Source organism: Pelobates fuscus, chromosome 2 (genome assembly GCF_036172605.1).
Source record: "Pelobates fuscus isolate aPelFus1 chromosome 2, aPelFus1.pri, whole genome shotgun sequence".
NCBI classification, from domain to species: domain Eukaryota; kingdom Metazoa; phylum Chordata; class Amphibia; order Anura; family Pelobatidae; genus Pelobates; species Pelobates fuscus.
Window position 1 is genome coordinate 390,391,980 of NC_086318.1, and position 16,191 is coordinate 390,408,170.

Sequence of the window (16,191 nt, forward strand, 5' to 3'; positions counted from 1 at the left end):
CGCTGAGCAAAAATATGCAGCCAACAAATCCATTTTGTTTAGTTGCTTATGGGATTCAAACCACCCAGACCACAAGCCTTGTTTCATGTGATTTCAATACACATCCAGTCTGAAGTAATCATGGTTCATAAACATATACATGAATATGGTTTATTGCCACATTTAACTGGATTAAAAGCTATATATCACGTTTATTTTTCTTCTCCTTTTATTAGCTTGCTAGCACTTGATCAGAAGATAGAGGCAATAATGAAATGTTTTTTTTTTTTTTTTTATAAACTAGAGTTTGCAAGCCCTGTCCTAAGAATGTAATATTTCAAAAAACAGACTAAGCTTTGGGGAAAAAAGCAATTACAGAAACAGCATTAAAAATGCCAAGCACTAGGCAGAAGCAATTCTGGATCAGTTTAAAAAAGTGATTGATGAAGCTTTAATCCGAGCTGAAGGAACTGTTTCGCGACAAGCTGTGACCATTCCACACACTTCATTAGCTGCCATAATTAGCCTGGTGTTTCAATTTGTCAGAACTGGTGGGGACAATTTTCCTCAGAATGCAAACATCAAAAACAGGGTCCCTCAGTCTTCAAAAGGGGCTGATGAGAGGTTTTTTTTCTTGTCTATGTTAACTAAAAGATTAATTGCCGCTGATGGGAGGCGGTACTGTGATTGTCACTCTGTCTATGTGCATTACGTTTAGCATTAGAAGGAAAACACGCCTGACACTGCACTGCTCAATCAAGTAGTTAGGGCGATGAGGTAAAGAAAAAAGTATAGGGACTGTTTAATATTCAATTGGTGGGGCTCCGACTTGATGGCGTGATTGATATGTTCCCTTTTCCTACTTTAGATCAGAGACCAATTTTTCTCACTTAGCGGAATCATTAAAATAAACATCTGCCAGGCAGGTCAGGTAGGCTGTAAGACTCAAAGCAACAATCATTGTGTTACCTCGAGGCAAGGTAATCGACATGCAAAGAGTGCTCATGTCATGTATCTTTTAGTGAGAAAGGAGAAATGATTCACTACTGAGCAAACAGACCAAAACACTCTGTGGCAATTGTTTGGGTGCTTACATTAAAATCTCAAGAATTGCATAACTATGGAATGTCCTCTGGCTGTCATGGCAAACAATGTTAGCTGATGCTTCTTCTACATGTACTCTTAAGAACATGGTGGGAATTTGTTTGGGCTTCATTTGTTAGTTATTAGGGGCAGGTAAAATATCCCACCCACAAGAAATGTTAAAAAAGAATTAGCACTTTCTGTCTCTGTACTTAACATTTTCTCTGCCGACAGCAGCATACAGAATTCACAGAATCATGTAATTACAAAAGGGGTGGCAATTAATTATTCAGGGTCTTGTAGTTCAAAGTTTCAAGTTAAGAATGGAACTGATGAGCTATGTTATCACTTTGTGTTGGTAGGTAGAGTTTGTACATAGAAAGGCACATTGAAATGTTTAGTAGTAAAGTAAAATATTAACAGGAAGTGGTGAATCTGCTTTTTTTTATTTTTTATTATTTAGTCGCATGATACTCCACCAGTGAAACAAGTCATACTTGTAATTGATTCACTGCACTTCATGCTGACTAACTAGCAACTATCTCATCAACTTCAAAGGAAAAGTTGCTATACAGTAAGCAGAGTCAACCCTTACTCTTCTATGAGAAAGCAGTTCATAATGAAATACTCGTATAGATTCTGTTGAAATCTCAATGAAACTCCAGCAGCTGGACCCGAGACGGTCAGAGTTAACGGTTTTCAAAACACTGCCACAGTAAGCAGGACAAACAGCAGTAATCCTAAGATTCACTTCCTTATGGTGTTCCATGCATTTCCTCTCCTTTAGGAGCTATGATTGGCCTATGTCAGTGATGGTGAACCTTTTTGAGCCCGGGGGGGCAAACCTAGGGATGTATTTACCACAAGGCAAACAAGGCATTTGCCTAGGGCGGCACTTTCAGGGGGGGGTGGAGGTCAGGGGGGGGGGGGGGGAGTGACAAAAAATGCCACCCAAGCTCCCAGGTAAATGCCTTGCTTGCCTTGTGTTCTGGGGCTGTCCACCTTACTGTGAGTGAGTGAATGAGTGAGTGAGTGAAGCTGTCAGTGTGTGTCTGTAAGTGAGTGAAAGTGTGTGTGTCTTTCAGTGAGAATGGGTGTGCCTGTGAGTGTATGTCAGTGTGTGTATGCCATTTTATGTGTATCTGAGAGTGTGTACCGGTCAGTGAGTGGGTGTGTCAGTGTGTGTCTATCAGTGAAAGTGTGTGTTGGTTAAACAGTGTGTGCTTATGACTGTATGTGTGTGCCAATGACTGTGTATCTGTCAGTGAGTGTATATCAGTGCATGTATCAATGAGGGCATGTGTCTGTCAGTCAAAAAAGTGGCCTTGACACGAATTGGGGGGGCAAATTTAGATTTTGGGGGTGCCCGAATTTAGTCGTGCCTAGGGCAGCACAAATCCAAAATACACCACTGCCCAAACCGCAATGCATGCAAATGTTTTTTTTCCTCAAAGTGCCAACACGGCAATTAAACCTGAATACTGCGGTTTAAGTTTAGAAAACACAACTCATACAGTTGTCCGAACTAATTAACAACTTTTGTTTTAAAAGAAGAACACAACAAAAAGAGAGTTCAATGATACAAATTTTAAATAATGATATAAATAGATAAAATTAGGCTTATATTTATTAGTATCTCCAACAAATGCAATACATACACACACATACAGACTGCTGAATACACACACACACAGACTGCTGAATACACACACAGACTGCTGAAAACACACACACACACAGACTGCTGAATACACACACACAGACTGCTGAATACACACACACAGACTGCTGAATACACACACAGACTGCTGAATACATACACACAGTCTGCTGAATACATACACACAGACTGCTGAATACATACACACACACACCACTGCAGACACACACACAGTCCGCTGAATACACAGTCCGCTATATACACAGTCCGCTGAATACACAGTCCGCTGAATACACACACTGCTGAGTACACACAGACTGCTGAATATACACACACACACAGACTGCTGAATACACACACACATACTACTGAATACACACACATGCAGACTGCTGAATACGTACACACAGTGGTGTATCCTGGTTTTGTGCTGCCCTAGGCAGGACAAAACTCAGGCGCCCCCCTCCCCCTCTGCACCACCCCCACCCAACCCTTCCCCCCGCCTTCTAAATACACACACACACATTCACTGACAGATACGCATACACTAACAGAAACACACACTCACTAACAGATACTCACTAACAGACACACACAAACTAACAGACACACACAACACTAACAGACACACACACACACACACTAACAGACACACACACACACTAACAGACACACACACACTAACGGACACACACACATACACACACACACTAACATACACACACGCTGACAGACACACACACACACACTCACACACTAACAGACACACACACACACACACCAACAGACACACACACACACCAACAGACACACACACACACTAACAGACACACACATTAACAGACACACACATTAACATACACACTCACACACTAACAGACACACACATTAACAGACACACACATTAACAGACATACACACTCACACACTAATAGACACATACACACTCACACACACTAACAGACACACACACACTAACAGACACACACACACACACACAAACAGACACACACACACACACACTCACTCACATTAACACTTTTTTACTTTAACCCCCCCAGCCTCCTTACCTTTGGGAATGCTGGGGGGGGAGGGGGTCATCTTTCTCCCTGGTGGTCCAGTGGCTGCTGGGCGGGCGGTCGGGCGGCGCTGGCGTGCGGCTGGCGGGTGGATGGCGGGCGGCTGGCGAGGGAGCACTTCCTCTGAGCTGTTTGCTGAGCTCCCTCGCGTGCCGCAGAGTGAGGCTGGGAGGCGGAGCCGGAATATGCCGTCATATTCCGGCTCCCAGCCTCACTCTGTGGCGCGTGAGGGAGCTGAGCAGACAGCTTAGAGGAAGTGCTCCCTCGCCAGCCGCCCGCCAGCGCCGCCCGACCGCCCAGCAGCCCGCCGGCATGCCTTGTTTGCCTCGCGGCTAAAACGTCCCTGCGTACACACACACACAGACTGCTGAATACACGCACACACAGACTGCTGAATACACGCACACACAGACTGCTTAATCCACGCACATACAGACTGCTTAATACACGCACATACAGACTGCTGAATATACACACACATACTGCATTTAGGGGTGCAGTGTATGTGTGTGTGTAGTGCTGTGTGTGAGGGGTGCTATGTGTGTGTGTGAGGGGGTAGCAGTGCTGTGCTGTGTGGGGGTAGGGGTGCTGTGTGTGGGGGGAAGGGGTGCTGGGTGTGGAGGAAAGGGTACTGTGTGCGAGGGGTAGGGGTGCTGTGGGTGGGGGGAGGGGTGCTGTGTGTGGGGGTAGGTGTGCTGTGTGGGGGGGGTAGGGGTGCTGTGTGTGGGTTTGGGTAAGGGTGCTGTGTGTGTGTGTTGGGGTTAGGGGTGCTGTGTGTGGGGGGGTAGGGGTACTGTGTGTAGGTTTGGGTGAGGGTGCTGTGTGTGTGTGTTGGGGTTAGGGGTGCTGTGTGTGTGGAGGGGTAGGGGTACTGTGTGTGGGGGGGGTAGGGGTACTGTGTGTGGGGGGTTAGGAGTGTAGGAATGGTAAAGATAAACTTAATTAAAAAAAAAGTATATTAGATCTGTATCCCCCCTCCCTCCTTCTTACCTTTGGTGAAGGGGGGGGGGAGGGGGTGAGGACACAGCCATCCCTGGTGGTCCGGTGGTGGTGAGTACTGTAAGGAGCAGCTCTCCTGTCCTCCAGCGCGATGCTGTGTGGAGTGTTGCCATGGTAACGCGTGGCAATGCTCCACACAGTTTGCTAGCGGGAGGACGGGAGAGCTGCTTCCGTAATCCCTCCTCCCTGCCTCCGGACGCAGAAGCAGAGCATTACTGCAGACAGCCAGCGCCCCACTCCCCCGGCAATCTATGGCCAAGTGCCATAGGATCGCCATCACTGGCCTATGTGGTATGCAGTGTCTATGCTGTGCGGTTGTGTGCCTACTTACTCGAAAGTAATGCATACACTCAAACAACAGCACTATGGTTTATCACTTGGGTTAAGATGACATAGCAGCATCCGTGTGTGTCATGGGAATTGATATAAATATGTGCACAGATACAAAACCTAGTATTGCAGATGATCATGGGATAAAGGAAAGGTGATATTGTGCTGGTGGAAGGTGTCATACTCTGAGCTACATTGATATTCATATGATCCAATTTACAAGTGGAAAAAAGATACTCTAACAGAATGTATGCAAAATGTCAATTGTCTGCAAATTTGGAAACAATGAAGCAGAATTACCACCTTTAGCTGATCCTTAGTGCCACAAAACAAATTATCCACAGAGCCACGAAATGGATCATCCTTAGAGCCAGTCATGGAATGTGTCATTCTCCAAGAAACTAAACCGATGACACTCAGAGCCATGGAATGGATCATCATCAGAGTCACGAAATGGTTCATCCTCAAAGCTATAGAATGGATCATTCCCAGAGCCATAAAACGATAATCCTCAGAGCCATGAAATAGATCATCCTAAGAGCCACAAAACAGATCATTCTTAGAGCCACAGAACATATAATGCTCAGAGCCATGAAACAGATCATTCTCAGAACCACAAAATGGATCATCCTCAGAGCCATGAAATGGATCAACCTCACAGCCACAAAATTAATCATTCTCAGAGCCATGAAAGGGATCATCCTCAGAGCCACAAAACAGATCATCCTTAGAGCAACAAAACAGATCATTCTCAGAGCAACAAAACGGATCACCCTCAGAGAAACTAAACAAAGCCATGGACATGTCTGTGCTACAAGGTATACAATCCTCAAGATCACCCCAAACCAGAAAGCAAAATCAACCAGTAAATAAAATAAATTAAAAAATAGAAAGACTGTATGGTTAAAATGTTTTCTTAAAGTGACACTATATAAACCAGAACAACTACAGCTTAATGAAGTTCTGGTGAGTATAGTGAGTCCCTTCTGGCTTTTTGCTTTAAACACTGTTTTTTTCAGAGAAAGGGTAGTGTTTACATTACAAACTAGGGACTCCTCCAGTGACCACTCTTTAGATGGCTACTAGAGGTGCCTCCTAGGGCAGTGCAGCACACTGTGCAGCACTGACATTCAGTGTCTCCACCCTCTGCATGGAGACTCTGAACTTTCCATATGGAGATGCATTGATTCAATGAGGAGATGCTGATTGACCAGGGTGGTATTTAGCTCCATCCCCCAGCCCACCTTCTTGACTGAGATACCGTATATACTCGAGTATAAGCCGACCCGAATATAAGCCGAGGCCCCTAATTTTACCCCAAAAAACTGGAAAAACTTATTGACTCGAGTATAAGACTAGGGTGGGAAATGCAGCAGCTACTGGTAAATCTCTAAATAAAATTAGATCCTAAAAAAATTATATTAATTGAATATTTATTTACAGTGTGTGTGTATGAGTGCAGTGTGTGTGTGTGAGTGCAGTGTGTGTGTATGAGTGCAGTGTGTGTGTGTATGAGTGCAGTGTGTGTGTGTATGAGTGCAGTGTGTGTGTATGAGTGCAGTGTGTATGAGTGCAGTGTGTGTGTATGAGTGCAGTGTGTGTGTATGAGTGCAGTGTGTGCATGAGTGCAGTGTGTGCATGAGTGCAGTGTGTGCATGAGTGCAGTGTGTGTGTTTGAATGCAGTGTGGGTGTATGAGTGCAGTGTGTGTGTATGAGTGAGGTGTATGAGTGCAGTGTGTGTGTGTATGAGTGCAGTGTGTGTGTGTGTATGAGTGCAGTGTGTGTGTATGAGTGCAGTGTGTGTGTATGAGTGCAGTGTGTATGAGTGCAGTGTGTGTGTATGAGTGCAGTGTGTATGAATGCAGTGTTTGAGTGTGTGATGCAGAGGCTTGGTGGGGGTGGGCATTTTTATTATTTTTTTATTATTTTAATACTAATTGTTTTTTTTAATTATTATTATTTTTTATTATTTTTTTAATAATTTTTCATTATTATTATTAGTAATACTTTTATTAATGTTTTTATTATTATTATTAATATTTGGATTATTATTTTCGTCCCCCCTCCCTGCTTGCTAGCTGGCCAGGGAGGGGAGCTCTTACTCCCTGGTGGTCCAGTGGCATTGCCATAATACAGACTGGGGGGAGAGGGGGCTGATAGAGCTGTAACTTACCTGTCCTGCAGCTCCTGTCGGCAGGACAGGTAAGTTACCGCTCTGCCAGCCCCCTCTCCCCCCAGTCTGTATTATGGCAATGCAAATTGCCATAATACAGACTATTGACTCGAGTATAAGCCGAGTTCCGGTTTTTCAGCACAAAAAATGTGCTGAAAAACTCGGCTCGAGTATATACGGTAATCAGAATTGACAATATGGACCAATCCATTGCTTTCCTAGGGGAAAGCATTGTGATTGGCTGAGATAATCAATTCTGATGATGTCAGCCAAGGAGGCAGATCACGGGCAGAGCCAGCAGCAGCAGACTAGAATAAAGGTAAGATTTATTTATATTTAGGTGGGCAGGGGGGCCAGATAGTGTTTTCAAAACTATACAAACTATACATGTTTGTATTCCTGGCCATACAGTGTTCCTTTAATGTTTCAAGAAGCATTAGGAATTAAAATATGGCCTGTCATTAACAAATTACAAGAATCTTGCAGCTTTTGAACAACGTGAAGTAATGGGGAAAGGAGACTGCATGGTAAGTATGGTGTCATTGGAAGGTTAATTGCACACACTTTGTATGAACAGTAGCAATGTGTGTACCAAATTAGTAAGCCACTACTGTACATGTTGCGCAAGGAGCGCTATACCATTTTGGCTTGGTGCTGTTTCAGCGTACAGGAATGCATTGACAAAACGTGTCTGGGAGGCTTTAAAGGTGATGAAAACAATATAATAATATCAATAATATAAAAATATTTAATTAAGAAAGAAACATTCAATTTCTGCTAGGTTCATAGTACATTCTGGGTTCTGTATGCTATTTTTACTCAACTCATTTTATTGATCATAAAAGGCTGAAAATTCTGAAGCTAAAAACACAGGTATCTCAAATTGTGATGATGCAATTTTTTAAAAGTTATATTTACATTTATAATTATAATTTATTAATGCTATCTTACATTTTACAGTCTCTAATAAGGAGACAGCAGACTTAGGGGTTAAAAATATATCTTGGATATTATTACAAATGTGGCCAAAAAACAGCTATAATGGGGGGCAACTCTGGACTCACAAAAGAATCGATGATGCACTTTACAACACAATGTCTTATAACTTTATTGCAACTCCACAGAGTGCAGTCTTTTTACTGGTTTATACTGAAGAAGAACAATTATGTTGCTTCAAATTTACTCCAAAATGTATTTACTATCTGGCATTGTAACGGCCACCTGGAACTCCGGCTGAATACCTCTGTTGCTTCTCGGCTTCCTCCACTACTTTCAGACAATACAGTATAATCTTCCTGAGTCAAAACACTTGGTGCCGATAGGAGCACTCAAATGCCCATCTCAAAGTGATCTGACCAGCATTAAGAGAAGAACGATAGCGAGTGATTATAGACCCGTTACCCCACACCATGAATCGAGTCTAAATGTAGGAGTCAAAAGCAGATCTAACTTCATTGCACCTGGACAGGGCTATTTATACCAAACAAGGGTCATTAGCATACATTAGTACAACCAACAGTAAATACAGTGCCCCATAAAGTCCCACTCCCATAACCCATTGCTATCCTGATGAAACAGCCCTCAGTCCCCCAAAACAAACAATGCAGGTGACCCCCTTGGAGTGACTGTATCAATCATTAATTTTTGTTCTATTGAATAATTTAAATACAACCAGTTATTAAAGAATGAGGAAAAAAATAACTGAAAAAAACATGCTTTATAATTAAATAACAAATGTCCTGTAAGACTCATACCCAAAAATTAGGAATCCCAGCCCTGTACCACGGGTCAATGACAGGCATGTCACCAAAATAAAGAGAAATGCCCCAGTTGGGTGCAAGAAATACCATATGAAACACAGGAAAATGGACAGGACTATATTCAGAGATGTCCCTGCTCTTCTTACATTGCCCCTCTAGTTTTGGTTTTGAATGTTCCATCAATTACTGTATATACTCGAGTATAAGCCGAGTTTTTCAGCACATTTTTTGTGCTGAAAAACCCCAACTCGGCTTATACTCGAGTCAATAGTCTGTTGCCATAATACAGACTGGGGCTGTGGGGGCTGTCCTCCTCCTCCTCCTCCGCGCCGTCCGTTCAGCACCTCGGTCAGCTCCCACTGTAAGCGAGAGACTTATAGTGTGAGCTGATAGAGGTGCTGAACGGACGGCGCAGAGGAGGAGAGAGCTGACAGGAGCTGCAGGAGAGGTAAGTAAACTCTCTGACAGCCCCCTCCTCCCCCCCCACTGAACTACCAATGCCACTGGACCACCAGGGAAGGAGCCCCCCTCCCTGCTATGTATAAAGCAGGGAGGGGGGACGAAAAAAAAATAAAATAATAAATATTACAAATAAAATAATAAAAAATAAATATTAAAATAATAAAAAAATAATAATTAAATAAAATAAAATAATAAAAATTAATCATAAAAATATAAAAAAAAAAAAAAAAATGCCCACTCCCCACCAAGGCTCTGCAACACACACACACACACACACTGCATTCATACACACACTGCACACATACTAATACACACGCACACATACACACACTGCATTCATACACACACTGCACTCATACACACACTGCATTCATACACACGCTGCACTCATACACACACGCTGCACTCATACACACACGCTGCATTCATACACACACTGTAAATAAATATTCAATTAATATAATTTTTTTAGGATCTAATTTTATTTAGAAATTTACCAATAGCTGCTGCATTTCCCACCCTAGTCTTATACTCGAGTCAATACGTTTTCCCAGTTTTTGGGGGTAAAATTAGGGGCCTCGGCTTATATTCGGGTCGGCTTATACTCGAGTATATACGGTAATTGCTTGTTACCTTGAATCATACAACCATACAATCATCAATATATTTATATTTTGGGAGGGCAAAATTCACCGTGAGGTACAGTAAATACATATAAAATAAAATATACAAGAATCACGCATGCATTGATTCAAAACAATGTCCATACTATTGCTCATGTTAAACAGTAGCAGCAGCACAAAAAAATTAAATAAAGTAATTATCAGTGTCAAAATTAAAAAGAACTATACAAAAATTATACAAATTTGAATTAAAAATAAATATACTGTAGAAACTAAATTAAGTAAAATTTGTCGTTGTAATTTAAATGATTCCACTGACCAAAATTACAATATTATGTTCATTTACGCAAGCCTTAAAAAAAAAAGTAAGGGGATTTTGTGAAGAGGTAGCATATTTTATACCAATCAGTGCATAAAAAGTACAATGATCCATAGGTAAGACATGTTTCTCTACTATACAGTTCAGTTGTAATGATCCCCACACACTGCACTTGCACATCAATTATGATAATCATAATCACGGTCGTTAAGCTGAATGTTCATTATTATCAGGAATCAGGATGCTAGTGACAGCAGATTCAATCATCGGGTGCAATGGGCAGGTAGTCACAGGCCCACCCAAGTTTCTGCAGATAGCGTTGTGCCACATTAAATCTATGATGTGTTCCACATCCCACTCTATTCCAAAAGCTGCAGACGGTAAAGGTCAACTTTATGTTCTGTGCAATATGCTGAGGTTCTCCAAATTATATCTTCAGAGCCATGGATATTTGTATGCGGCGCATATCATAAAATCTTGTTTAGAACCTAAAAGCCCGTACATAACAATACTGCAACATTCTCCTTATTCCCAATAAATGTACAAATGCAGAAAGGATTTGCTTCCATGAAATCATAGCTGCAAATGGACACAATGTTGAGATAATTGACTCCCTGCACCTCTCCTTGCACAGCGTGGGTAGGTAATGCATTTACTGCCTTAAAGCTAGGGGTATATCCCTCAAACTGTTGATCCTTAAATAAACAGTATAGCTACCATAATCACAACAGCCTGCCACAGTGGTCATGGAGCCAGGATTCTTCTGGCACATCCCACTATTAACAGTTAAACTGTTTTCAAACCATTTGAAATGCACCCGAATTCTAGCCCCTCCATACAGATATTGCTAAACAGGATGTCCTACTTCTTCCACAACTATATCAATTTAGCCTATCTTTGGGTGGAATTCATTTGTAGAGAATATCAGGTGATATTCATCAGCCAATGGATTCCATCCAAATTTGTACACAATTGATATTGCTAAAACGGAACATCCACTTCAACCATATCTGTGAACAGGAGCCAGAGAATCAGGTATGTTTCAAACAATTTCACTCTTAACGGTGGGACAGCACCAGGGGACTCCTGGCACCATACAGCAGGCTAGTGTTGCTAGTGTGATTTAGATCCAACAAAAAAAACAATATGTACATTTGTGGTGCAACTCCATAATTATAGAAAAAATAGAAATAGAAATAAAGTTACTTAGATCCAATGCATCTTGCAAATCCACTTATAATAAATACAGGTAGTGGGATAATGAAACCGCACTTCAAGGCAACAAAAAATTACAACAAGTAAATCCGTGCACGTACAAATTTACTAAAATATTACAAAACCATGGCACCAGACCGTATATGTGAAACGAATATAAATCAACACAAATAAATAAATCCATACACCTGTAAAAAGGAGGGGCAAATAAATATAGGCCTTTTTATGGGCCTTTTTTTATTTTTATTTGTTGTTGATATATATGATGCATTTCACATAGATGGTCTGTAGTCATGGTTTTGTGAATTTATTTATTTATTTATTTATTTTTTAATTCTTTATTTTTTGTGTGCATATTTATACAGTAGGATTAATTTGGACACAACAGCCTCTACAAGCCTAAAATATCATATATGTAACAGTGTCATAGCTTTGATAAACTTGCACATTTTTAGCATAATAAAAGTAATACAGGCTAGATATGTATATCCTTTAGCTAAACTGGAAGCTTGTCACATCAATAGGGAGGACAGATATAGGGTGCCCAGGTACATTATAGATTCAGGACATGCTGAGAGTTATGATTATGAGAGCTCAACACTATAGGGACCTTCACCCCACTAGAGGACATAGGCTGAAAGCAAGTGAAAGTAACGTAAAACCCGCAATAAGACAAGATCAACATCATGCGAAGGGGGTGCTAAGAGGAAACAAAGCAGATTAATGGAGCATAACAGTGCCTAGTAGGTGGGGAGACAAGCTAAACTAGCCGAGCTCAGCAGCAACATGAATTCACCTCCCCAGAGGGTTCTCTTTATGATTGGGAGAGTCCAGAACACAAGACACTGAACTATAACATCAAACGTTAGAACATTAAGATGTGGGATGCCAAGAATAATAAGGGTAGACGGTATCCCCGCAGTTCTCTACAGGGTAGATATGCCTGGCCCATCGGTCACTCCTCAGCTGATGCCTGTTCGGGGCAGGATACAGTCCCGCAGTATGAGCTTTAGGGTGTAGCTCTCCCACTCTCTCCCATGCTGGGTGTCGGGGGTAGGTGAGTGTCCTGCTTCCTGTTGTTAAAGTGGGTCGGTTGTCTCCATACCTTCAGCGCAAGTCCTTGAGGGGTGCCCGAACTCCAGAGGTCTTCCACTGCTGGTGATGTACTGTCAGGCAGGCGTTTCCAGGGGGCTGGAGTGTTTGGATCTGAGGTCCCCTATGGCAGCACTGTATGTGTGGAATTGCACTAATACCCCGGAAGTCTGTGCAGTGCTAGGTTGGTGTTTTGCTTCCTTTGGTGCCCTGTCCCCTTGGGGGAGCTTTATCAATCGGTATCGCCGGACAGGTTGGCTCCAGAGAGCTGCTGCTCATTTGGTAGGAGGAGAGGAAAATCGTTGTGCACCAAGCTGTGCCTAAAGTTGCCGGCATATGCGGTCAAAGGCTGCAAGGAGCGTATTCTGCTCATGTGTAGTCGTTGGGTGGTGCCGGCAGCCATCTTTAAACTGTTGAGTGTCAGCACCCAGCGGGTCCGCCACGTGGGCAGGCTGTAAGCAGGCCTTCAGAGGAGCGGGTGCAGGTCTGGCGGCCATTTTGTTTTGGGTCTTGGGCTCACTTGGTGACGCGGTATTGTATTGCCTCCGAGCGCCGTTATGGGGCGAGGACCGGGATAACCCCCCCGGTCCAGAGGGGGGGGGGGGATCGGGGCAGGGCCCGCAACGATTCAGCTTCTCTGTTGGGCCCCGTAGGGCAGGATAGTGGAGTGGCGGCCGTCCACTCCACTCACCGCCGGGCAAGTCTCGCTTGGCATGGCAGATATCTCTCCCCCGAGGGACTTAAACTCCTGGAGTAAGCCTCTCCTCGGCTCTGGTGGCCCTTCAGCACCGATGGTCGCAGTTGTGGGTCATATAAATTGCCAAAAGACCCATTTTTTAGGCTTGTTTGTATGTGGTTTGCAGGAGCTCGTCCTTCCTGCGACCGTTCAGCTCGGCGGCCCGGCCCCGCCCCCTTATTTTAAACTTGTATGTGCATAGGTCTGCTTGTTGGATTTTCTTCGGATCTACTTGGGGTGGGGTCTCATCCCACTACCTGTAGTGCTGCTAGTGCCCCAAACAGGCTGTCTAAGAGCTCTAGGAAATAACCACGTATTTTTTTTTAAAAAAATAAGAAAGACAGACCGTAAAACAAGTTGTGTGAAACAACTTTGGACCTCAGTGTAATTCTAACTAGTCGTGGCACAATATTGCATTTAACTCATACTAAAGCTTAAACATGGAGATTTGCTTATGTGTTGGTAAAGACGTCAGCTATATCACAAATACACAGGTAATTTTGGTTATAAATAGCACACATACTGGCACTAATATTGGGCTGACATACTAATAGGCTAATATCACTTTAGTAACATCTGCACATACCCATTGTCATCCACATTTGCATTTTTTAAACATAATTGAGAAAAGGCAGCTTCTCACCTTATTTGATACCCATTTTTCTTCCTGTTCATCACGGAACTGTTGCGTGCCGTAAGAGGCTGCATTATAATCTGTTGAGGTATGAATCATTGGCTTGTATAGTTCATTCGTGTGATAGGAGGAGAAAGGAGCAAACCTGACAAATCAAACATAAAATCAACCATTAAAACGACAGTACTGTAAAAAATAAATAAAGAAGCCATTCAGGTATGCCACATTTACAATAAACAAAAATATTGTTTCACAACACTTGCAAGATTATTCACTCAAGTGAGAATTTAGAGTGAATTTCACATTTAGGGCAAAAATTGTTAAACTGGAATAGTTTTCTTATTCAGCTATGCTTTCAAGTATTTTTTACCTACAATTGGAAAGTAACTTCAAAAATCATAAAATTGCTGCGTAATATGTTACATTTCTAGAAAGAAGTGAAATACTTATTTTTTAGCATGAAGTTGGTATTCCAGAGTAGTAGTACTTACATTGGCTTCCTGTATCCTATAGGAGTCAATTCAAAGTGCTAACCCATACATATAAAGCACTGAACAATTCTAGCCCCTCTTATATCTCTTTACAGATCCATAGGTATGCCCCTTCTCGGTTTCTCTGCTCTGCCCGTGACCTTCTCCTGTCAGCTGCTCGCACCTGTAGGGCCAACTCGCGCTTGCAGGACTTCTCGCGGGCGGCTCCCTTCCTATGGAATAGCCTGCCTACCGCCATCAGACTCTCCCCTAGTCTTCAATTGTTTAAAAAAGTGTCTTAAAACCCATCTCTTTAGGAAAGCTTATGGCCTCCCAGAGTAACCTCTACCATACAAACCTGTCTCTTGCTCTCTCCTAAAGGGCAGCACTTTACTCTCTCCTCCAGCTCTGCTTCACCTTATTTGATTGATATTTCCTGTCCTAATGTGTTTTATACCCCACCTCCTATAGACAGTAAGCTTGTTTGATCAGGGTCCTCTTCAACCTATTGTTCCTGTAAGTTTTCTTGTAATTGTCCTATTCATAGTTAAATCCCCCCTCTCATAATATTGTGAAGTGCTACGGAACCTGTTGGCGCTATATAAATGGCAATAATAATAATAATAATAATATACCCCAAATAAAATCATGCATGCATTTAAAGGAAAACTATAGTCACCAGACCCACTGCAGGTTAATATAGTGGTTTTGGTGTTTATAGCATGTCGCTTCAGGCTTTTCAATGCAAAGGCAGTGCTTACATTAATGCCTAGAAACACCTCTAGTGGCAATCACTTAGACAGCCACTAAACGTGCCTCCTAGTCGCAGAACTGGAGTTCACCGTCTCCACGCTCTGCATGGAGATGCTGAACGTTCCCCATAGAAATGCATTGATTCAATGCATCTGTATGTGAAGATGCTGATTGGCGCAATGGGGTGAAAGCATTAGATTGGCTCAGATAATCAAAATTGGTGATCTCAGCCATGGAAGCGGAGCCAGTTCAGGTGAGATTGGCATGGCATGAGAGAAAAGGTGAGTAAACTAATCTTTTTACTAAGTTCAGAGGGAGCACCAGTTACCTAAACAGCCACATTATGAATATAGTGACAGGAATACATGTTTGTATTTATGACAGTATAGTGTTCCTTTAATTATGCATATTTTTATTGGGGTATACCTGAAATCAGCTTGCAACAGCTGACATTCTTTTGTCTGCTGCCTTTTCAAGCCCTTTCTTCCCCAGCCCAGACTTTCTGTGGTTGTTATAGTTGCCCAATCACAGACTTCACAATGCCACTCAAGGAGAGGCAGGTGCTCAGGGCAATTGTCTGCCTCATAAGTTTAGCTTCACTGAGAAACGCAACCAAGTAACAGGACCTGTTGTCTGCTTGAAAGCCAAGGGGGGGGGTGATAAGGTTCATTTATAAAAGTGTAAATTTATAAAAAAAAAAAAAAAAAAACATCTTCACAAATAAAGCAATACAGCGAGCTAAAGTGCTTTATGGATCCAGAGTGTCCCTTTAAACCACACACAAACACTCTTTCAGTCCGAATGGCTCCATCCGTCACACTAT

At 42.5% G+C, this 16,191-nt stretch overlaps 1 protein-coding gene across 1 annotated transcript in view; it reads right to left on the minus strand.

Moving 5' to 3' along the window:
* The window catches only part of SPATA17 (spermatogenesis associated 17), a 188,983-nt gene that overhangs the window by 25,670 nt on the left and 147,122 nt on the right, over positions 1 to 16,191 (minus strand). The window contains exon 9 of the mRNA XM_063441437.1: positions 14,155 to 14,290. Coding sequence (XP_063297507.1) covers positions 14,155 to 14,290 — 136 coding nt within the window. The remainder of the gene's footprint in view (positions 1 to 14,154; positions 14,291 to 16,191) is intronic.